This window comes from Pongo abelii, chromosome 1, assembly GCF_028885655.2.
Source record: "Pongo abelii isolate AG06213 chromosome 1, NHGRI_mPonAbe1-v2.0_pri, whole genome shotgun sequence".
Classification (NCBI taxonomy): domain Eukaryota; kingdom Metazoa; phylum Chordata; class Mammalia; order Primates; family Hominidae; genus Pongo; species Pongo abelii.
The window spans coordinates 157,151,823-157,176,558 of NC_071985.2; the positions used below are offsets into that span (position 1 = coordinate 157,151,823).

At 37.0% G+C, this 24,736-nt stretch overlaps 1 protein-coding gene across 4 annotated transcripts in view; it reads right to left on the reverse strand.

The window, feature by feature from the left end:
* The window catches only part of MSH4 (mutS homolog 4), a 125,802-nt gene that overhangs the window by 38,056 nt on the left and 63,010 nt on the right, over positions 1-24,736 (reverse strand). For 2 of the 4 annotated variants that reach the window (XM_054532989.1, XM_024245413.2), the window contains exons 9-13: positions 13,217-13,291; positions 3,832-3,896; positions 2,512-2,681; positions 1,697-1,833; positions 672-775 (exon numbers count right to left, since the gene is read on the reverse strand). In XM_054532989.1, coding sequence (XP_054388964.1) covers positions 672-775; positions 1,697-1,833; positions 2,512-2,681; positions 3,832-3,896; positions 13,217-13,291 — 551 coding nt within the window. Of the gene's footprint in view, positions 1-671; positions 779-1,696; positions 1,834-2,511; positions 2,682-3,831; positions 3,897-13,216; positions 13,292-24,736 lie in introns of all 4 variants that reach the window. The other 2 variants (XM_054532988.1, XM_054532987.1) reach the window with 1 other exon arrangement.

Sequence of the window (24,736 nt, forward strand, 5' to 3'; positions counted from 1 at the left end):
TTTTCTTTCTCTCTTGTTCTTGTTCTCTCACTCACACACGTGCATGCAGACACAATATCTGAATACTATAATTATTTAAGTTTTTATAAGGCAGAGTTATACTGTGATATAGTGCAAAAAGTTTTTCTCTTGCAAAGATAAATATGTACCCAAAATTTACTATATATTAAAATGTTTGTGGTACATGCCTTGAAATTGTCTTGAAAGCCCAACCTTTCTCTTTATTACTTCAGCCTAATAAGTGTTCTAAATCTTCTACTTCTTCTTTCTGGCTGTATTGCTACTATTTCATGACCAGCAAAAGAACTGACACTATTGTGATATTGCTATTGAATTATTAATATCAAGGTATAAGAAGCTGAGGACTTACAGACCATAGGAAAATAATAAACTGAATGAAGCCCAGGTAAGCCCCTGATGTGCCAAGTTCTACATCATGGTAGAATGCACATTACAGAAATATCAATTATAACAGTATTTGTTTGCAATTAGATCTTCCCCGAAGCTTCTGTGAGGCTCAGTGATTCTAATCACAAAGACAGACTTTCTTTGCTAACATGCAAAATTCTACAATTGTCTGTAATTAGATAAAAATTAAACTAATACAATTGTAACAGTTTCTCAAATTAAACCAATTTAATTCAATATTCATATACTTCAAATGCTCTTACATATAAGTCATGTGATAGATTTCTCTCAAAGATTCTTGGCATCTTTCATTCATTTTAATTAAATCTGCTGATGTAAAGCTGTAAGAATTTTTCACTTTAGAAATCTGCTGGGAGATTAAAAAACAAATGTCAAGATAAATGCACACTACTATGAAATATAAGATTTTAAACAACAGAAATATGGGTATTTAGGTTAATCATTTTAATCTTTGAGATATGGTATCACAAAGAAAGTTCTAAATAATACTTGTGAAACATAAGAGGAAGATCACTTCAAAGGATAAAGCCAAATTTTTTTAACCCATACATTCATTTTTAAAAAGCAGGATATTTTGACCTAGTTCATCTGGGATGACTACTCTGATAGGTCTTAAAATGTTAAAAACACTACGTCTTATTACCAAGTAACATGCATGATGGACATCAGTGATCCTCACTCCATCTCTGACCCGTCGCAGCCCTTGTCCTATATCCGAACCTCAACTCAATCTCTAATCTTACTCAAGCTCTAAAAGCCTGAAAGCTAAATGGTTTGTTCTTATCAAAAAGTACCCCCCAAGCAGATAGAACAAAGATTAGAGTGGGTTAGACTTTCCCAAACTGGTATATTGTAAAGGAGCTATATAGGAAAAATTATTCCTGTGGTACAAAGGTTTGAAAATGTTAGATTTTTTTAAAGTTAAGTAGATTTATTTACTTCAGGACTTTTCAAACCTTTAACAGGCAAATGGTGTGGTATTTTCCTAATTTCTTTTATCATAAACAGCTTTTGGATGTTCTTTCTTCATTTTCCTTTTTTTCTTACACCAAGCTCCCAGAACTGTGGAAAACACTGAGTTTGGTATTTCTGCAAAAGCTTCTAAATCACTCTCAGATTAGTATATTAGTTAGGTGGGTGGGTAGGAATAGGAGAAGATATAGACCATTCAGAAATTTGGCTTGCAAAACTCAAGAAGTCCCAAAAATATGTAGATGTAATTCTATAAAATCAGAAGCACTAATTTCCTAACCACTCTAAAATGAACCTTAATAAATTCTGAAGGAAGTTGATCACTAGGTAGAGCTATACAATCTGTAGTCATCTGGATGAAAAATCCTCGAGCAGAGCTAAAACTTGTCCTTAAAGGAAGACTATATTTTTCTCCAAGTTGTGATATCATTCCTGGTGACCAGAAACAAGAAAAACAAAAACAAAACAAAATGAATAAATTTTAATGAGAAAAATCACTCTGCTTTAAAGAGTCACATGGTTTTTAAATTCTTATTTTATACATAAATAGGAGGTCTTGTTGCTCTTTCAAACTCTAATAATTTTTTTTTTTTTTGAGACAGATCTCACTCTGTCGCCCAGGCTGAGCACAGTGGCACAATCATAACTTACTGCAGTCTCGACCTCCTGGGCTCAAGTGATCCAAGTGATCCTCCTCCCTCAGCCTCCGGAGTAGCTGGGACTACAGGCATACATCACCATGCCTGGAAAATTTTCTCAGTTTTTGTAGAGACAACGTCTTGTCTCTACAAAAGACTAGCTATGTTGCCAAGGCTAGCCTCAAACTCCTGGACTCAAGCTATCAGCCCTCCTTGGCCTCCCAAAGTGCTGGGATTACAGGCATGAGCTACTGCACTTGGCAATGGAAGGTTTCCAAAAGGAGTTTCGTATGAAGGCTGCCACATATGCTGTTTCCTTAAATGGCACTACATGCTAACCTTATGTTTTGGTAACAAAAAATAAATTTAAAATATGTATGGCTAGTCATCAGCAGCAAAAAAGGACAGCATGTCCTGAAAAGGCTGTTTCATCCCTACAAAACAGAAAAACATTATCAAATAAATAAATTACCTGCTATGTCATCTACAATCTCTGTGTATGTTCTTCTTGCTATGTCAAGAAATTCATTTATGTTAGACCTCACTGCATAGCACTTCTGAGTCCTCATGTTTAGGCATCCTTTCATGTATCTTGCATCATCATTAATTACTGTTTTAATCTTTTCAAGTATGATTCCAAACCTAATATTAAGGCCAAAAGAAGAATATTATAGGCAATAAGTCAAAGAGTTATTTTAATTTATAATTTGAATCACAATTGACGATAGCAAATTTTTGTTGAAAGTTATTTTGAAATAACTAATTAAGCAACAAATATTTAAATTTACTTAAGTTAGAGCTGTGACTATTTCATATTTAAACTGTTTCATCAGTCAGGACTAGTCTAAAACAGCATCAGGACCCCAAAAACAATTCTACATCTGCTAATAGAGCTCACAAATTACATATACTGATGTGCCTGTGGGTACAAAATGTATCTCTAAAGAACTATTAAAAAAATTCTGGCTTCATGCTCATTTACTCAATAAACATTAATGTACACCATGTATCAAGCACTGTGCTAGGTGAAGAGATTCAGAGAAGAATAACATATGATCCCTGCCTTCAGTAGAGGCAAGAGACACTAAAGACATATATAGACAGCGTAACAGGAACCTCACAATTATCAGTGGTAAAGTTCAGTGATTTTGCAAACCAGAAATCTGGTAACACATATTTTCCTCAACTTTTCCTTCATTCCATTCTATATTTTATTTGTAATTAGGCCAGTTTTATTATTAACTTCAATGTGTGGCCTCACACAGGGGATAAATCCTCAATTAATAGAATAATAGTTCTTAAGTATCACAAGTCTTTTCAGTTCAGAACCAAGGTCTGGATTGAACCAGTAGTTCTTCAGTCCACAACTACTGCTAATAATTTAATATTGTTAAAATTAAACAGCATTTAGATTGTATTCAATATTTATATCTACTATTTTTTGTTACATTAGACTCTTCATGATTTAACAAAATAAGGAAATATATTTTTATTATTTGAAAGTCTTTCCATGGAGAATGGCTTTAAAAAGAAATATTAAAATTGTGCTTGGATTTCAAGTTTTCATGCTATTCTAATTGTCCTTTAACACAAATAATCAATGTGTTGTTACCCTATTTATTCTACTTATAATGTGAAATGTAAAATTAGAATTTTGATGAATAGGTTAAAGATTCTTTTAACCAAAACTCAGGTAATTGTTCCATAGAATACAATTAGAGTCTTTAAAATCAGTTATGATCAGGAAGAAGAGAATAATCTTATTTTTTATTAACGGTTGAGTGACAAAGACCTCTTGTCTTCCAAGGAACCACAGTAAGCTCTTAATAAAGGTGTGTTACAGTTCTTCATAGCAATCTATTAAAGAATAAAATAAAAAAGTTAAGGATAATCAATTACAAGATCATTCAAACATATCATTTTACATTTGTTTAATACTTTATAGTTTACCAAGTGCTTTCTTCATTTCCTCATTTATATACTCATAAAATATATTTTTAGCTATTCAGCTGAGGATAGACTGTATCTTTCCCTTTTTCCAAATAAAGAGTACATGGCTAATTAGTGCCATCCACCGCTTATTATAAATTTTATTTTTCTTGCCTCTCTACTAATTGTTAATACCCGACTACTTATACATATAGGTACTTAAACAACTACTGTTGTACATTTAGAGTACTCTACATATAATTCCAAAATTTAGGTTAGATATACATTAGACCAAAAAAGTGCTTTGTATATTCATAAATAGAGCAATTTCTCAATTCTTATATAGTAAAAATAGGAATTTTATTTTGCTTAATGAAAACTATGAGGGGGTCACTAACTAAATAAACAGAAAAGAAGAAGAGAAAGCATATTTAGCCTGACCATTACCTCCTTTTTTAGTTTGATATGAAGCAATGGTAATAATTTTTTTTGCTTATGAACAGAAAATAATATGCACAGACAGATAAAAACTAAAAAATTCACCAAAACTGAAAGAAAAAAATTAAATCTACTATCGTCCAAAGATAAACATTCTAAATATTATAGTATATTTCCTGTCAGTATCTAAAATAAATAATTTTATATCATTGTATGCTCCTTCCCCAACCCTAACTTAATCCAGGTTGAGTATTTCTTACCCAAAATGCTTGGGATCAGAAGTTTCAGATTCTGGATTTTTTTCAGATTTTGGAATATTTGCATATGTACATAATGAGATCTCCTGGAGATTAAACCTGAGTCTAAACATGAAATTCATTTATGTTTCATGTACACCTTATACACATAGCCTGAGGTAATTTTATACAACACTTTAAATAATTTTGCACATAAAAGTCTATGTACATGGAACCACTAGAAAGCAAAGGTGTCACTATTTCAGTCACTTATGTGGACAATTTGTGATTGGCATGACTATCATTCCCAACTCTGAATTTATATGCTACCAATAAGCAATCATTTTTTAACACTTATTTACCCATAAGTACTTAACAGTAAAAAAAAAAAAAATGACATACCATTAATATAGTGAAAAAATGTGTTCAGGGTAACAGCACAGTAGCACCCGCAGAGTACCTGCATCAGCTCTTAAACGACAGCAACAACTAATAATTTTCAGTATCCACCTATAATGCTATATTTTGATTAAGAGGTTACTGTAAGCTGTATTTTATTTTTCTAAGTGAGATGAAACATCAGAGACAGTTAAGGGACCAGGAAGTGGGTATTCTAAGGATACATGTTTCCTCTAGAGTCATCTGCTTCATTAATAATGGTTTTTGTCTTAGAAATTTCTCTTTGATTTTATAACTCACATGATTTCTTGTTCTGTTATGAATGTGTGCTGCTCCATTCTTATACGGTAAAAACAGGAATTTTATTTTGCTTAAACAAAAACTGTAGATCTTCAGTAAGCCCATCACACATTTTTACCACATCTATAGGCGTTTTTTCTGCAGTGTTACAACATCATCTTCGTCATCATTACTGTCATGATCACCTTGAATCAGAACCATTTTGTCTATTTCATCATCCGTTGATTAATGAACAGCTGGGACCTCATTATTGATGTTAAAAATGTCAATTGGCCTGGCGCCGTGGCTCACACCTGTAATCCCACCATTTTGAGGGGCCAAGGCGGACAAATTGCTTGAGCTCAGGAGTTTGATACCGGTGTGGCCAACATGGTGAAACCCCGTCTCTATCAAAAATACAAACAATTAGCTGGGCATGGTGGTGCATGCCTGTGGTCCCAGCTACTCAGGAGGCTGAGGTGGGAGGATGGCTTGAGCCTGGGAGGCAAACGTTGTAGTGAGCTGAGATACTCCAGCCTGGGTGACAGAGTGAGACCCCATCTCAAATAATAAATAAATAAATACAAACTTTAACACCCAGTTCTTCCAGCTTACTGACAGACTCTGAAAGTATACATTTTGCATATTTTAGGAGGTCAGACATAATTTTTTCTCACTTGACATATGGAATCCTACAAAGTCACCACCTTGTTTTACCATCATCATTGAACAGCATCACAGGCCAGAGGTTGTGCCAGGCATGCACAACCATGTCTTTAGTAACTATGTTCCAAGCACTGGCAACAGCATATACGGCATTCTTCATACTAAACTCCTTTCGAAAACCTTCCACTGTCAGGTGCGATGACTCACACCTGTAATCCCAGTGACTCAGGAGGATGAGGCAGGTGGATTGCTTGAGCCCAGGAGTTCAAGCCCTGCCTGGGCAACATAGCGAGACCCCTGTCTATAAAATTTTAAAAAATTAGCTGGGCATAGTGACATATGCCTGTACTCCCAGCTACTCAGGAAAGGTGGGAGGATTACTTGAGCCTAGAAGTTCAAGGGTGCAGTGTGCCATGATTGTGCCACTGTACTCCAGCCTGGGCACAAAGCAAGACTGCAACTCTAAAAAAACTTCCACATCTATGCCTCTGTTCACTGCTGCTAGCACGCTGTTCAAGAAAGTGTTTTTAAATTTACAAGAATAAAGCAACTTCATTAAAAAGTAAGCAAAGGACATGAACAGACACTTTTCTAAAGACATACATGTGGACAATAAACATATGAAAAAAAGCTCAATATCACTGATCATCACAGAAATGTGAATCAAAGCCACAATGAGATACCATCTCACACCAGTCAGAATGGCTATTATTAAAAAGTCAAAAAACAACAGACGTTGGTGAGCTTGTAGAGAAAGAAGAACATTTATACACTGTTGGTGTATGAATGTAAATTAGCTCAACCATTGTGGAAAGCAGTGTGGCAATTCCTCAAAGAGCTGAAAACAGAGATACCATTCGACCCGACAATCCCATTACTGGGTATATATGCAGAGGAACATAAATCATTTTACCACAAAGATAAATGCACATGAATGTTCACTGCAGCACTGTTCACAATATAGCAAAGACATGGAATCAACCAAATACCCGTGAGTGACAGATTGGATAAAGAAAATGTGGTTTATATACATCATGGAATACTATGCAGTTATATATATATAAAAAAACAAGATCATGTCTTTTGCAGGGACATGCATGGAGCTGGAGGCCATTATCCTTAGCAAATTAACACAGGAACGGAAAATCAAATACCCCATGTTTTCACTTAAAAGTGGGAGTTAAATGATGAGAACTCATGGACACAAAGATAGGAACAACAGATACTGGCGTTTGCTTGAGGGTGGAGGTTGGGAGGAGGAAGAGGAGCAGAAAAAATAACTATTGGGTACTAGGCTTAGTACCTCGGTGGTGAAATAATCTGTACAACAAACCTCCAAGATACAAGTTTACCCACATAACAAACATGCACATGTACCCCCAAAACTAAAATAAAAATTAAAAATTTTTAAAAAAGTGTTTTTGTATTCACTCTTCATTGATCTAAGGATACTCTCGTCTCAGTCACATGGCTGAATTAATGAAGTCACATTTAGGTGAAAATATATGGCATAAACATTATTTTTGATGAAAATTGCAGCTGGAGGATTAACAGAAGAGTTGTCAAGGAATAACAAAATATTTCAATCATCATCCAATCCAGATTCTCTGCAGTGAGCATGAGCTGCTGGTGTAAAATGTTTGTGAGACCAATTGGAAAAAAATGTCCCCGGTGATTCAGGCCTCTTTGTTAGCATAATAATAAACTGGTAGGAAATTCACTCCTTGAAAACAGCGAAGACACAAGGTTTTACCTATCACAGCACGTTTACACTTACGTGTGTCTGCTGCACTAGCACAGCCCAGCATAGTTGTTTTCTGTCCTTGGCATCCTTAATTCCCACAGGGGCTGCTTCATCAGCTGTAGTCAGTGTCTTTCTGAGGCAATAATGCCAAAACAATGATGTTTAATCAGCATTATCGATTTGTTCTGGCAACAGATTTTCATCAGCAATGACCTTGGCAAACTCATCAATGAATTCCTCCAGTGCTTCATGATCAGCAGATGCTCAATCACTATAAATCTTTAAAAATTTAATGTCATTTTCTTCTTAAATTTCTGCAACCAGCCTGTTGAATATTGACAGTTCCCTTCAATTTTCATTTCACTGTGATAACATCTTCACTTGTTTCATGATCAGTATACCATTAAGTGGCATGTGTTCACTGCAAGGCAGATGGATCCATTCTTTCTTTCTTTTTTGAAAATGTTATGCAGTGTTTTTCTATTTTTCATTAGCTTCTGTTTATCACTTTCAGCATAGAACTGCAACAGTTTATCCGTTTGTTTCTTTAGGTCATATCTGGCAGTCTTTCTAACAGCACACGCTTCTTTAAGACCTTTCACAGTTACACCATTATCCAGTTTCTCCAATAGCTTGACTTTCTGTGTTACATATAAACGTGATTCCTCTTTTTCTTATCACTGTTACTGCAGGCCTTTCTGACATTTTCTTTGTTTTGTTTTTTGTTTTTGTTATCTTAACCACTAGACAAAGCAGGCAATAAGCAAAAAACAGTAATGCACGTCAGTCTTGGCCCTATGTAGGGCATCATGGAAACTTGCCATTGGCACATCTGACCTGTAGCTGTGTCATTGTGTTACCCTTTGTGGGAATGTTTGCACAGAAGAATCTGGGAGTGCACAGGAAAGGTATGTTACAGATGAAGAGAGCTGGGAGGGTCTTTTTTCCCTTTAGGATGCTGAATAAACTGTGTTGAGTACCTGCATTTTGACTGCAACCCATTACATAAGGTCAAGATGTAAAATTTTCCACTTGTGACATCACATTGGTACACAAAAAGTTTCAGAATCTGGAGCATCTAAAATTTTTAACTTTTGGGTTAGGGATGCTCAACTGATACTATATCATACATATAAAAAGCTTTTCAAGGCAAAAATGTTTAATAATTCATAATATTCCAGTCTATGGAAAGCAAATAGTCTCTTCCTGTAATTACTGCAGTTCTACTCTACTTATAATTTCTCACTGATATAAATAAAATAATACTGTAATGACCATTGTTGGACATAAATATTGGCCAACATTTCTGAAAAGTTCTTTCAGACAAATCTCTAGAAGTAGTGTTACAAGATCAAAAGATATATGTTGCAAACATTTCCAGCACAATTCCCTGTAAAGTATGTGAAATCTGTATTTTTACCAGCTGTTTAGTAAGTTGCCTGTCTCATAGATCTCTAATTAGAAATGAGTTACATCCTTTAAGATAAATGAAAATGTCTGCTTCTTTGACAGATAAAAAACTATGGTTTTAATTGGTATTGCTTCGATTAATAACGAGGTTAACATTTTTGGTACCATTTATTAATCACCTTGATTTCCTTCTTTGGGTCATTTTCCATATTTCCATTGGCATTTCAATACTTTCCTATGAAATTACATGAGTTTTATGATGACAGAAATTAGTATTTTGTCTGTCTGATATGGTTAGGGTTTGTCTCCCCACCCAAATCTCATCATAAATTATAATCCTTAGAATTCCCATAATCCCCACTTTTCCAGGGAGAGACCAGGTGGAGGTAATTGAATAATGTGGGCAGTTTCCCTCACGCTGTTCTCATGATGGTGAGTGAGTTCTCATCAGATCTGATCGCTTTATAAGTGTGTGGTAGTTCCTCCTGCATTCCTTCTCTTTCCTGCTGCCTTGTAACAAAGCTGCCTTGTTTCCCCTTCTCCTTCTGCCATGATTGTACATTTCCTGAGGCCTACCCAGCCATACTGAACTGTGAGTCAATTAAATCTGTTTCCTTTATGAATTTCCCAGGCTTGGGTAGTTCTTTATAGCAGTATGAAAACAGACTAATAAACTGTCATTTGTTATAAATTTTTCCTATCTTTGCCTTTTACTTTGCTTTTGACATACCAAAGTTTAAAATTTGTGTTTCATGAAATCTCTCAATATTTTTCTGGTGATTTATTCCATTTATTTCATTACAAGAAAGGTGAAAACATTTTTGAAGTCTTTTGCCACATTACTTTAATTATATATATTTGTATTAGTCCGTTCTCATGCTGCTAAGAAAGACATACCCGAGACTGGGTAATTTATAAAGGAAAAAGGTTTAATTGACTCACAATTCCACACGGCTGGGGAGGCCTCACAATCATGGCAGAAGGTGAATGAGGAGCAAAGTCATGTTTTACATGGCAGCAGGCAAGAAAAACATGTGCAGGGGAACTCCCCTTTAAACAACCATCAGATCTTGTGAGACTTATTCACTACCAGGAGAACATGGGGGAAACTGCTCTATGATTCAATTATCTTCACCTGGCCCTGCCCTTGACATGTGGGGATTATTACAACTCAAGGTGAGATTTGGGTGGGGACACAGCCAAACCATATAATACTGCCCCTAGCCCCTGCCACATCTCATGTCTTCACATTTCAAAACCAATCATTTCTTCCAAAGAGTCTCCCAAAGTCTTAACTCATTTCAGCATTAACTCAAAAGTCCACAGTCCAAATCTCATCTGAGACAAGGCAAGTCCCTTCTGCCTATGAGCCTGTAAAACTGAAAAGCAAGTTAGTTACTTCCTGGATGCAACTGGGGTACAGGCATTGGGTAAATACACCCATTCCAAATGGGAGAAAATGGCCAAAATGAAGGGGCTACAGGCCCCATGCAAGTCCAAAATCCAGCGGGACAGTCAAACCTTAAAGCTCCAAAATGATCTCCTTCGACTCCATGTCTCACATACAGGTCACACTGATGCAAGAAGTGAGCTCCCATAGCCTTGAGCAGCTCCACCCTTGTGCCTTTGCAAGGTATAGCCCCCTGAACCCTGCAGCTGCTTTTAAGGCTGGTGTTGAGTGTCTGTGGCTTTTCCAGGTGCATGGTGCAAACTGTCGGTGGATCTACCATTCTGGAGTCTGGAGGACAGTGGCTCTCTTCTCACAGATCCACTAGGCAATGCCCAAGTGGGGACTCTGTGTGGGGGCTTTTGCCCATTTTCCTTCTGCACTGTCCTAACAGAGGCTCTCCATGAGGGTCCCGTCCCTGAAGCAAACTTCTGCCTGGACATCCAGGCATTTCCATACATCCTCTGAAATCTAGGTGGAGGCTCCCAAACTATTCTTGACTTCTGTGCACCTGCAGGCTCAACACCACATGGAGGCTGCCAAGGCTTGAGGCTTGCACCCTCTAAAGCCATGGCCCGAGCTGTGTGTTGGCCACTTTTAGCCATAGCTGGAGCAACTGCAACACAGAGCACCAAGTCCCTAGGCTGCACAGAGCAAGGCGGGGGGGGGCCAGAAAACCATTTTTTCCTCCTAGGCCTCTGGGCCTGTAATGGAAGGGGCTGCCATAAAGGTCTCTGACATGACCTGGAGACATTTTCCCTATTGTCTTGGTGATTATTAACTTTTGCCTCCTTGTTACTTATGCGAATTTCTTCAGCTGGTTTGAATTTCTCCCCAGAAAATGGGATTTTCTTTTCTATTGTATCCTCAGGCTGCAAATTTTCCAAGCTTTTATACTCTGCTTCCTCTTGAATGCTTCACTGCTTAGGAATTTCTTCTCCCTGGATACCCTCTCTCTCAAGTTCAAAGTTCCACAGATCTCCAGGGCAGGGGAAAATGCTGCCAGTCTCTTTGCACAGCAAGAGTGACCTTTATTCCAGTTCCCAAAAATTCCTCATCTCCATCTGAGACCACCTCAGCCTGGACCTTACTGTCCCTATAACTATCAGCATTTTGGTCAAAGCCATTCAACAAGTCTCTAGGAAGTTTCAGACTTTCCTACAACTTCCTGCCTTCTGAGCCCTCGAAACTGTTCCAGCCTCTGCCTGTTACCCAGTTACAAAGTTACTTCCATATTTTCAGGTACCTTTACAGCAGCGCCCCACTCTACTGGTAAAATTTACTGTATCAGTCTGTTCTCAGCTGCTAATAAAGACATACCCAAGACTGGGAAATTTATAAAGGAAAAAGGTTTAATTGACTCACAGTTCCACATGGCTGGGGAGGCCTCACAATCATGGCAGAAGGTAAATGAGGAGCAAAGTTACATCTTAGATGCCAGTAGGCAAGAAGAACATGTGCAGGGGAACTCTTCTTTATAAAACCATCAGACCTTGTGAGACTTATTCACTACCAAAAGAACAATATGGGAGAAACCACCCCCATGATTCAATTATCTCCACCAGTCCCCGCCCTTGAAATGTGGGGATTCTTACAATTTAAAGTGAGATTTGGGTGGAGACACAGCCAAACTATGTTAATATTTATTAGAATAATCTCTATAACAAAGTTATTCCATATTTTTCATTATTTCTTTTTCAAAAGCAGTTCCCTTTATCACTTTAATAAAAACAAGTTTTACACAGTGTAGTATTTAAAAGTTAATGAGAATATAATCATCTTGTAACCATCACAGTAATAATTACTTCAGGTAAGAGCCATCAATTAATTCTACAATCAATGGGTAGAAGTTTGATGAGGATCGGGTTATTTACACATTCTCAAAATAACTCTCCATAGATTAATAACTTATTAATTACAAAAGAAAATCTGAATTTATGGTGAAGAAATTGATCCGTTAATATCACCAAGAATGAGGAAATGGCATTATGTGCCTCTTGATGTGATGTACTAAAAAGGATACATCATAGAGTATTAATGCCAAATATGCATAGATGAATTTAATCAGGAGAAAGCAATCACATAAATTGAGGAAATTCTATTTAAAAAATTGACCCTTATGCTTCAAAATGTCAGTGTCATGAACAAAGGCTGAGAAACTTCTCCACTTCAGAGGAGTTTTAAAAAACATGACATTAAATATAAGATATGATCCTGGATTAGACTCTATATCAGGAAAAAAAATGCTATAAAGAACATTATTAGAACAATTTTAAAAATTTGAGTATGGGATACATATTATAAAATAGTATAGCATCAGTATTAATTATTCTGAATTTGATAATAATATTATGATTATATAAGAGAACATCTTTTTGTTGGGAGACTTTAGTCTCCTAAGTACTTAGTACTTTAGTATTTAGGTGCTGCAATTTATTCTTAAATGTTTCAGTAAGCGTAATAAGGCTAATAATGTGTATGTGTATGTAAAGTATGTGCAAAGAAAAAAAATATGGGGAATTCGCCATGTTATTCTTGCAATGCTCCCTGAGTTTGAAATTTTTCCTGAACAAAAAGTTAAAAAATAATGCTGGACATGTTTTGTATGATACACACACATATAAATTACCTTTAAAGGATCCACAAGTTCCAAGGTATGTTTTAAGTATATTAAATTTGTTATCTTTGATTCAGCAGCATTGACCTGTTAAGATAAAAACCCAAATTTGGATGGACATCATAAATATTTAATAGAACAATGGGTTTTCCTCTTGAACATTCTTACTCTTTCCATATGCCATATATTTTTATATATCAGCCTAGCCACAATGCAAGCCTAAAGAATGATACAAAATTATTGACCCACCATAATTAACCTAGCGCACTCGTTTCCCAAAAGTTTGGAAATGAGAAGAGTTCATCTCATTGTATCCAATTTTCATTTTTATTTCAATCTCTTGGGTTCAATTTAAACTGAATAGCAAAAGGAGATGCAGTCCAATCCTGAGCAGCACCAAGAGACTAAGATTAGCTGAAAAAGGCACAAAGAGTATTTGTAGATAGATGATATTTTAAAAAGCTGAATCCAAACCTCCCAGATAGTTATAGAACAACATGGATTTCCCTCATTGGTTCCTGTTTGTTCAAGTAAAACTTTTCATAATTCCACTAGGAATTATAGTTTGCCAAAATAAAGCAACATCAACATTCCAAATTTTACTAATAAATTTTATATAAATTAAATTGCACTCTAGAATTGGGCAGTGTTACCAAACCTGGAGGAACGAGGAATGATCCTGTGCCTGGACTAATTTACCAATACTGACAGATGAAGTAGAGTTTTAGGATACTACAATTATGACATAATGTACTTGATATGAAGATGTTTCTGTTTTTTTAATAGAGATGCGGTTTCACCATGTTGGCTAGGCTGGTCTCGAACTCCTGACCTCAGATGATCCAGCCATCTCGGCCTCCCAAAGTTCTGGGATTACAGGCATGAGCCACCATGCCTAGCCAGATGTTTCTTTTTGAGGTACCTTGGTCTATAGCCCCACTGCACACCTCGACTGTTCTGTGACCATACGCATCAATTTAGAAAAAATGCCATAATAAATGTTGTTAGCCCCAAATGGGTTATGTCATGTTCTCTTACAATGGATCTCTGAAACTAACTGGAATATTAAAAATAAATAAAATTCACTAAACAGAAAGCAACTATCATCACTATCACTAAAGGAGAATAATTCATGCTAGGTGCAATGGCTCATGTCGGTAATCCCAACATTTTGGGAGTCTGAGGTAGGAGGATCACTTGAGCTCAAGAGTTTGCGACCAGCCTGGGCAACATGGCAAAACTCTGCCTCTACAAAAAAAAAGTTAAGAAATTAGCTGGGTGTGGTGGCACATGTCTCTTGTCCAGCTACATAGAGGCTCAGGTGGGAGGATCACTTGAGCCCAGGAGGTTGAGCCTGCAGTAAGCAGTGATCACACCACTGCACTCCAGCCTGGGTGACAAAGTGAAACCCTGTCTCAAAAAAGGGTGGGGGGATAATTCCAAAAATAGCTAACACACCACTGAAGAAGAAGATGGAAAGACTAACTAATGAATGAATGTCAACTTCTAATAAAATTACAGTAATTAAGAAATGATGGTATTGACATAAAAACAGAGAGTCCAATGGAACAGAACAAAGAGTCTAGAAATAGACTCTAAACATATATATGGGAACTCGATTTATGACAAAGGTTGACTGCAGAACAGTGGGGAAAAGAGAGTCTTTTCCATAAACAGTACCAGTAGAATTATGAATCCATATGGGAAAAAAAGAAACATGGCCCTTCCCTCAACCTACACACAAAAATTAATTCCAGATGGATTGTAGATATAAGTATAAAAGGTAAAACAATAAAATATCTGGAATTAATAAAGAAGTATATCTTCATGGCCTTGTGTGTTCTAATTAATTTTTACAGATTTTGTAATTGATGATTTGGCATCCATTAAATCACATGGTGAAACTAATAGCTAAAGTTGTTTACATCTCCCTTGCAGTCTAGCTTTTGCGGGCATGTGAAAATCATATTACGAACCCTCCAATCACAAACTTCAACATCTGTGTTTTACTTCCTGCCCAATAGGCAACTTCCCTACCTAGCAACTTCCTGGCATTTTTGCCCATGTTTTTCCTTGCTCCTTCTGCCTCTCGACCAACCCTAGTACTTCCCCAGGTGGTCCTGCCTGACATGCCCTTTCCTCTTGGGAACTATAAGTAATAAACAATAGCATTAGTGTCTCCATGTTATCATTCAATCACCTTCATAAATTAAAATTCCATGGGTACAATCAAGATATTAGAGTAGGTAAAGACTTCTTACGCAGGACATAGCAAATACTAACTATGAAGGGAAAAAAAACTGATAAACTAGATCCATTTAAATTATGAATTTCTATTTATCAAAAGATATTACTAACTCAGGATAGGTTCTCCAAAAGCCAACTCTGAGAAACTAGAATTTGAGAGCAAATAATTTATTTTAAAAAGTAATTCCAGCAAAAACAGGCAAGGGAGTGGGGAAGTAAGACAGAGAAGGAAAGGATACCTGTACAGGAGACATTAATGATCAAGTTACCAATTTGTCTCCATCTCTCAGATGGAGACATCTGAGAGATGGCATAGAGTAAGTTTCAGAAGCTATCTCCAGAGGTAAGGAAAATGGGGTATTTATTCATCAACTCCTATTCAGTGTTGGTTAAGAGCTGCTGCCAGGGCATCAATTTCCTAATACCCTCCAGCCTCTCTTATGGCCAGAGAAATTCTTCAGAAGGCAGAGTCTCAGCTGCTTCAAGCAAGAAGTCTTCCTGCACAAAAGTGAATACCAAGGCAATGTGGGTAGCATACCAACAGCATCTATCCCACAATACTCAGTGCAAATTAAACTACAAAATGGGAAGAAATGTTTGCAACACACATAACCAAAAAAGGGCTTATATCTAATATGTGAAAAGAAGGTATACAAATCACAAAAGCAGATAAACCAAATAGAAAAATGAGTAAGAATCTCAAGTAAGACTTTCACAAAAGAAGACATTCAAATGGTCAATATACATATGAAAGGATGTTCAACCTCATTAATATGAAAACGCAAATTAAAACCACTGTTTATCAAAATGCTATAGCTAAAATTTTTAAACCAGTAATATCAGGTTTGGGGAAGAAAAATTGGAGTTCTCATACGCTGATGGGAGGATAAATCGATAAATCATTTTGAAAAACATTTTGGCATTATCTACCAAAGTTGAATATATGCATACCCCATGACCCAGAAATTCCACTCCTAACTATATACCAAATAAAAACATATGTACAATTACATTAAGATATGGGTACAAGATTGTTTAGCACTATTATTTCTGTTGCAAAAACTGTCAGCAACTCAAAAGTTCAGCAATAATGAAATGGATAAATAATGGCATATTAATATACAGTGGAATATCATATAGCAGTGAAAATAAATGAGCTAAAGCTACATGAAACAACATGGTTAAATCTCACAAATAAAATGTTGACTCAAAGAAGTCAGGCACAAAAAATATGCATTGAATAATCCCTTTATATATAAAGTTTTTAATAGATCAAGTCAAACTAAATTACAAAGAAAAGGAAATGATTACTGAAAGTGGTTTCTTTTGGGAGACAGGTAGAAAATAATGAATGGGAAGGAGAAGAAGGGGAATTTTTGAAGTATTGGTGATAACTACTTCTTTACATGAGTGGTTGTTACGTGAATGTTCACTTTGTGATAAATCAATGTAGCACTACATTTTTATTTTGTACAGTTTTCTGTATTGTATATTATTTCTCATTACTTTAAGAAAAGGCTAAAAATAATAATAAACAGGAAGGTAGAAAGAAAAGAGTACTCTTATGGAAGGCAAAAGAAGAAAATGGGAAATGAGTGTGTTCATCTGAGTCAAATTTTGCTGCTAGGTCAAGCATGATGAGCACTGCCATTAACCACTGGATATAGCAATATGGAAATCATTGGTGGCTTTGAGAAAAGGAGCATAATTAGATACACAAATTACAGATAATCCTCCCAGTGGAGTGGTGAGGTGAAGATTTGTTTGGAATGGGTTTGGAGAGAAAAGAAGCATAATTAGATACATCAGTTACAGATAATCCTTCCAAAAAATATTGCTTTACAGAGAAACAGAAGAAAAGTAGAGGAGGAAGTAAAAACAAGCAAAAAAAGCCATTTTATATTTTTTTAATGAAACGATAATAGCATGTTTGTATTTCTCTTTGACCTAAGCATCTTGTGCCTTCTGTCAGCATCTATGAAACTACACCAGGCTAACTAGTTAGTTTGCAGGTAGGGTAGAATCTCAGATCCCTTGCAGTTCTAGATAATACTATGCTGTAATTGCTTATTTTATTTTTACCCAAATATAACATTGGAGTATAAATTCCTCTGGATCAGAGCTGTACTTCTTATTATATTTTAGCACTTATCACAATACTTACTAAAATGAATCACAGAATAAATCAAAGAAGGAATCATATACTTCAGATACTCTATATGGCAGTCTGAAAGCATTTGCAAAAAAAGTTATTCAAAATGATGCAAAAAACTCATGATAAAAATTAGAAAAATATCTTTAATATAAATTTTTCAAATGTTGGGGAAAGTATTTTAAGCATTTGTAGTGGAAAACACAAATATTCTTAATGCAATACTTTAAGTGCTATGGTTATAGATACTGTATAGAAAATTGTGTTAAGATAAGAAATTTAAGCTTTATTTTTAGTGAACATTTATGATCAGAAACATGCATTTTCTAGAAATCAATATTCTTAAAAAGAAAGAATAAGAACTCATCTTAGGCAAACAATTTCTTACTGAAAATTTTCTGAGAGCATTTAGTTCATTCACAAGTTTCAGCAAATCATTCAGTTTAACCAGCACAAGCCTGAACTTAGTAAATACTGTATTCAATTAAGAGATTTGTGCTTATATTAAATGAGAAAAGAGCCTTTCAAAACAAATTTTCAGATGGTTAAAAAAATGATAACTGAGAAACATTATAAGAAATAATGAAAGCCATGAATCATGCATAAAGTTAAATATATTGCTTAAGTTTCCCTAAAGGTTACTAAATCTGATCTGTAAAGTCTTAACAAAAAGCCTCCACAAAGGACAGAAACACAATGGTGAGAAAAAGATTTACAATTCTGACTGATTCTCCCAAAACTAAAGTTTTCCTTAGTTTAAAAGATGGGAAATGGACCACGCTTCCAAGACGGCCAAATAAGAACAACTCCAGTCTACAGCTTCCAGCGAGATTGATGCAGAAGATGGGTGATTTCTGCATTTCCAACTGAGGTACCTGATTCATCTCACTGGGACTGCTTGGACAGTGGGTACAGCCCATGGAGGGCGAGCCGAAACAGGGCAGGGCATCGCCTCACCCGGGAAGCACAAGGGGTGGGGGGATTTCTCTTTCCTAGCCAAGGGAAGTTGTGAGTGAATGTACCTGGAGGAGCACTCTTGCCCAAATACTGCACTTTTCCCACGGTCTTCACAACTGGTAGACCAGGAGATCCCCTTCCGTGCCTGGCTCAGCAGGTTCCATGCCCACGGAGACTTCCTCCCTGGTAGCTCATCAGTCTGAGATCAACCTAGGACGTGGGAGCTTGGCAGGGGGAGGGGCGTCCACCATTGCTGAGGCTTGAGTAGGCGGTTCTATACACACAGTGTAAACAAAGTGGCAGGGAAGCTCGAGCTAGGTGGAGCCCACTGTGGCTCAGCCAGGCCTACTGCCTCTCTAGATTCCACCTCTGGGGGCAGGGCATATCTGAAAAAAAGGCAGCAGGCAGCTTCTCCAGACTTAAATGTCCCAGCATAACAGCTCTGAAGAGAGCAGTGGTTCTCCCAGCATGGTGTTCGAGCTCCAATAACAGACTGCCTCCTCAAGTGGGTCCCTGATCCCTGTGTAGCCTGACTGGGAGACACCTCCCAGTAGGGGCCAACAGACACTGCATACAGGCGGGTGCCCCTCTGGGACAAAGCTTCCAGAGGAAGGATCAGGCAGCAATATTTGCTGTTCTGCAGCCTCCGCTGGTGATACCCAGGCAAACAGGGTCTGGAGTGGACTTCCAGCAAACTCCAACAGACCTGCAGCTGAGTGGCCTGTCTGTTAGAAAGAAAACTAACAAACAGAAAGGAGTGGCATCAAAATCAACAAACAGGACATCCACACAAAACCCCATCTGTAGGTTACCAACATCAAAGGACAAAGGCAGATAAAACCACGAAGATGGGGAGAAGCCAGAGCAGAAAGGCTGAAAATTCCAAAAACCAGAATGCCTCTTCTCCTCCAAAGGAACACAACTCCTCACCAGCAAGGGAACAAAACTGGATGGAGAATGAGTTTGACGACTTGACAGAAGTAGGCTTCAGAAGGTCGGTAATAACAAACTTCTCCAAGCTAAAGGAGCACGTTCTAACCCATCAAAAGGAAGCTAAAAACCTTGAAAAAAGGTTAGACGAATGGCTAACTAGAATAACCATGTAGAGAAGAGCTTAAATGTCCTGATGGAGCTGAAAAGCACAGTACGAGAACTTCCTGAAGCATACACAAGTTTCAATAGCTGATTCGATCAAGTGAAGAGAGGATATCAGTGACTGAAGATCAGATTAATGAAATAAAGAGAGAAGACAAGATTAGAGAAAAAAGAGTGAAAAGAAACAAACAAAGCCTCCAAGAAATATGGGACTAGGTGAAAAAACCAAATCTACATTTGATTGGTGTACCTGAAAGTGATGGGGAGAATGGAACCAAGTTAGAAAACACTCTTCAGGATATTATCCAGGAGAACTTCCCCAACCTAGCAAGACAGGCCAACATTCAAATTCAAGAAATACAGAGAACATCACAAAGATACTCCTCAAGAAGAGCAACCCCAAGACAAATAATTGGCAGATTCACCAAAGTTGAAATGAAGGAAAAAATGTTAAGGGTAGCCAGAGAGAAAGGTCAGGTTACCCACAAAGGGAAGCCCATCAGACTAAAAGCGGATCTCTCGGCAGAAACCCTACAAGCCAGAAGAGAGTGGGGGCCAATATTCAACATTCTTAAAGAAAAGAATTTTCAACCCAGAATTTCATATCCAGCCAAACTAAGATTCATAAGTGAAGGAGAAATAAAATCCTTTAGAGAGAAGCAGATGCTGAGAGATTTTTGTCATCACCAGGCCTGCCTTACAAGAGCTCCTGCAGGAAGCACTAAACATGGATAGGAATAACCGGTACCAACCACTGCAAAAACATGCCAAATTGTAAAGAACATCGATGCTATGGAAAAACTGCATAAATTAATGGGAGAAATGACCAGCTAGCATCATAATGACAGGATCAAATTGAGATATAACAATGTTAACCTTAAATGTAAATGGGCTAAATGCCCCAATTAAAAGACACAGACTGGCAAGTTGGATAAACAGTCAAGACCCACCAGTGTGCTGTATTCAGGAGACCCATCTCACATGCAAAGACACACAGAGGCTCAAAATAAAGGGATGGAGGAAGATCTACTAAGCAAATGGAAAGCAAAAAAAAGCAGGGGTTGCAATCCTAGTCTCTGATAAAACAGACTTGAAACCAACAAAGATCAGAAGAGACAAACAAGGCCATTACATATTGGTAAAGGGATCAATTCAACAAGAAGAGCTAACTGTGCTAAACATATACACACCCAATACAGGAGCACCCAGATTCATAAAGCAAGTTCTTAGAGACCTACAAAGAGACTTAGACTCTTGCACAACAATAATGGGAGACTTTAACACCCCACTGTCAATATTAGACAGATCAACGAGACAGAAGATTAACAAGGATATCCAGGACTTCAACTCAGCTCTGAACCAAGCGGACCTAAAAGAAATCTACAGAACTCTCCACCCCAAATAAACAGAATATACATTCTTCTCAGCACCATATCATACTAATTCTAAAATCGACCACATAATTGGAAGTAAAACACTCCTCAGCAAATGTGTAAGAATAGAAATCACAACAAACTGCCTCTCAGACCGCAGTGCAATAAATTAGAAGTCAGGATTAAGAGAATCACTCAAAACCACACAACTACATGGAAACTGAACAACCTGCTCCTGAATGACTACTGAGTAAATAACAAAATGAAAGGAGAAATAAAGGTGTTCTTCGAAACCAATGAGAACAAAGACACAATGTACCAGAATCTCTGGGACACATTTAAAGCAGTGTGTAGAGGGAAATTTATACCACTAAATGCCCACAAGAGAAAGCAGGGAAGATCTAAAATTGACACCCTAATATCACAATTAAAAGAACTAGAGAGTCAAGAGCAAACAAATTCAAAAGTAGCAGGAGATAAGAAATAACTAAAATCAGAGCAGAACTAAAGGAAATAGAGACACAAAAAACCCTTCAAAAAATCGATGAATCCAGGAGCTGGTTTTTTAAAAGATCAACAAAAGAGATAGCCCAATAGCAAGACTAATAAAGAATAAAAGAGAGAAGAATCAAATAGACACAATAAAAAATGATAAAGTGGATATCACCATCAATCCCACAGAAATTCAAACTACCATCAGAGAATAGTATAAATACACCTCTATGCAAATGAACTAGAAAATCTAGAAGAAATGGATAAATTCCTGGACACATACACGCTCCCAAGACTAAACCAGGAAGAAGGTAAATCTCTGAATAGACCAATAACAGGTTCTGAAATTGAGGCAACAATTAATAGCCTAGCAACCAAAAAAAGTCCAGGACCAGACGGATTCATAGCCGAATTCTACCAGAGGTACAAAGAGGAGCTGGGACCATTCCTTCTGAAACTATTCCTATCAATAGAAAAAGAAGGAATCCTCCTTAACTCATTTTATGAGGCCAGCATCATCCTGATACCAAATCCTGGCAGAGACACAAGAAAAAAAGAAAATTTTAGGCTAACATCCCTGATGAACATCAATGTGAAAATCCACAATAAAATACTGGCAAACCGAAAACAGCAGCACATCAAAAAGCTTATCCACCACAATCAAGTTGGCTTCATCCCTGGGAAGCAAATCTGGTTCAACATACACAAATCAATAAACATAATCCATCACAAAAACAGAACCAACGACAAAAACCACATGATTATCTGAATAGATGCAGAAAAGGCCTTCAGTAAAATTCAACAGCATTTCATGCTAAAAACTCTCAATAAAGTGGGTATCAATGGAATGTATCTCAACATAATAAGAGCTATTAATGACAAATCTACAGCCAATATCATACTGAATGGGCAAAAACTGGAAGCATTCCCTTTGAAAACTGGCACAAGACAAGGATGCCCTTTCTCACCACCCTATTCAACATAGTATTGGAAGTTCTGGCCAGGGCAATCAGGCAAGAGAAAGAAATAAAGGCTATTCAAATAGGAAGAGAGGAAGTCAAATTGTCTCTGTTTACAGATGACATGATCGTATATTTAGAAAACCCCATTGTCTCAGCTCAAAATCTTCTTAAGCTGATAAGCAACTTCAGCAAAGTCTCTGGATACAAAATCAATGTGCAAAATCACAAGCATTCCTATACACCAATAAGAGATAAACAGAGAGCCAAATCATGAGTGAACTCCCAGTCACTATTGCTACTAAGAGACTAAAATACCTAGGAATCCAACTTACAAGGGATGTGAAGGACCTCTTCAAGGAGAACTACAAACCACTGCTCAAGGAAATAAGAGAGGACACAAACAAATGGAAAAACGTTCCATGCTCATGGATAAGAAGAATGAATATTGTGAAAATAGCCATACTGCCCAAAGCAATTTATAGATTCAAGGCTATCCCCATCAAGCTACCACTGACTTTCTTCACAGAATTGGAAAAATTATTTTAAAGTTCATATGGAACCAAAAAAGGGCCTGCATAGCCAAGACAATCTTGGGCAAGAAAAACAAAGCATCACAGTACCTGACTTCAAGCTTTACTACAAGGCTACAGTAACCAAAACAGCATGGTACTGGTACCAAAACAGACATTTAGACCAATGGAACAGAACGGAGGCCTCAGAAATAACACCACACAAGTACGACCATCTGATCTTCGACAAACCTGAGACATACAAGCAATGGGGAAAAGATTCCCTATTTAATAAATGGTGTTGGGAAAACTGGTTAGCCATATGCAGAAAACTGAAACTAGACCCCTTCCTTACACCTTATACAAAAATAAATTCAAGATAGATCAAAGACTTAAATGTTAGACCTAAAACCATAAAAACCTTAGAAGAAAACCTGGGCAATACCATTCAGGACATAGGCATGGGCAAAGACTTCATGTCTAAAACACCAAAAGCAATGGCAACAAAAGCCAAAATTGACAAATGGGATATAATTAAACTAAAGAGTTTCTGCACAGCAAAAGAAACTATCATCAGAGTGAATAGGCAACCTACAGAATGGGAGAAAATTTTTGCAATCTATCCATCTGACAAAGGGCTAACATCCAGAATCTAGAAATAACTTAAACAAATTTACAAGAAAAAAGCAAACAACCCCATCAAAAAATGGGCAAAGGATATGAACAGACAATTCTCAAAAGAAGACATTTATGCAGCCAACAGACATATGAAAAAATGCTTATCATCACTGGTCATTAGAGAAATGCAAATCAAAACCACAACTAGATACCATCTCATGCCAGGTAGAATGACGATCATTAAAAAGTCAGGAAACAACAGATGCTGGAGAGGATGTGGAGAAATAGGATCCCTTTTACACTGTTGGTGGGAGTGTAAATTAGTTCAACCATTGTGGAAGACAGTGTGGTGATTCCTCAAGGATCTAGAACTAGAAATACCATTTGACCCAGCAATCCCATTACTGGGCATATACCCAAAAGATTATAAATCATTCTATGATAAAGACACATGTATATGTATGTTTATTGCAGCACTATTCACAATAGCAAAGACTTGGAACCAATCCAAATGTCCATCAGTGATAGACTGGATTAAGAAAATGTGGCACATATACACCATGGAATACTGTGCAGCCATAAAAAAGGATGAGTTCATGTCCTTTGCAGGGACATGGATGAAGCTGGAAACCATTATTCTCAGCAAACTATCACAAGATTAGAAAACCAAACACCGCATGTTCTCACTCATAAGTGGGAGTTGAACAACAAGAACACACGGACACAGGGAGGGGAACATCACACACCGGGGCCTATGGGGGGTGGAGGGCTAGGGGTGCGATAACATTAGGAAAAATACCTAATGTAGGTGACGGGTTGATAGGTGCAGCAAACCACCATGGCACGTGTATACCTATGTAACAAAACTGCACGTTCTGCACATGTAACCCAGAACCTAAAATATATATAAAAAAAGAAAGAAAGAAAAAAGGATGGGAAGTAACATCGACCCTTAAAAACCTTATGGCGCTAATTATAATTTTTTTTTCTGAACAGAAAAAAAGGTTCCAGATTCTTAGCTTACTGAATTACCTTAAACCTAGACCAGAAGACTTTTCTAAAATCTGATAGTCAAACTGAGTATAGAAGCAGGCAAGCTATTCACAGATATTTCTCAGAAAACTAGT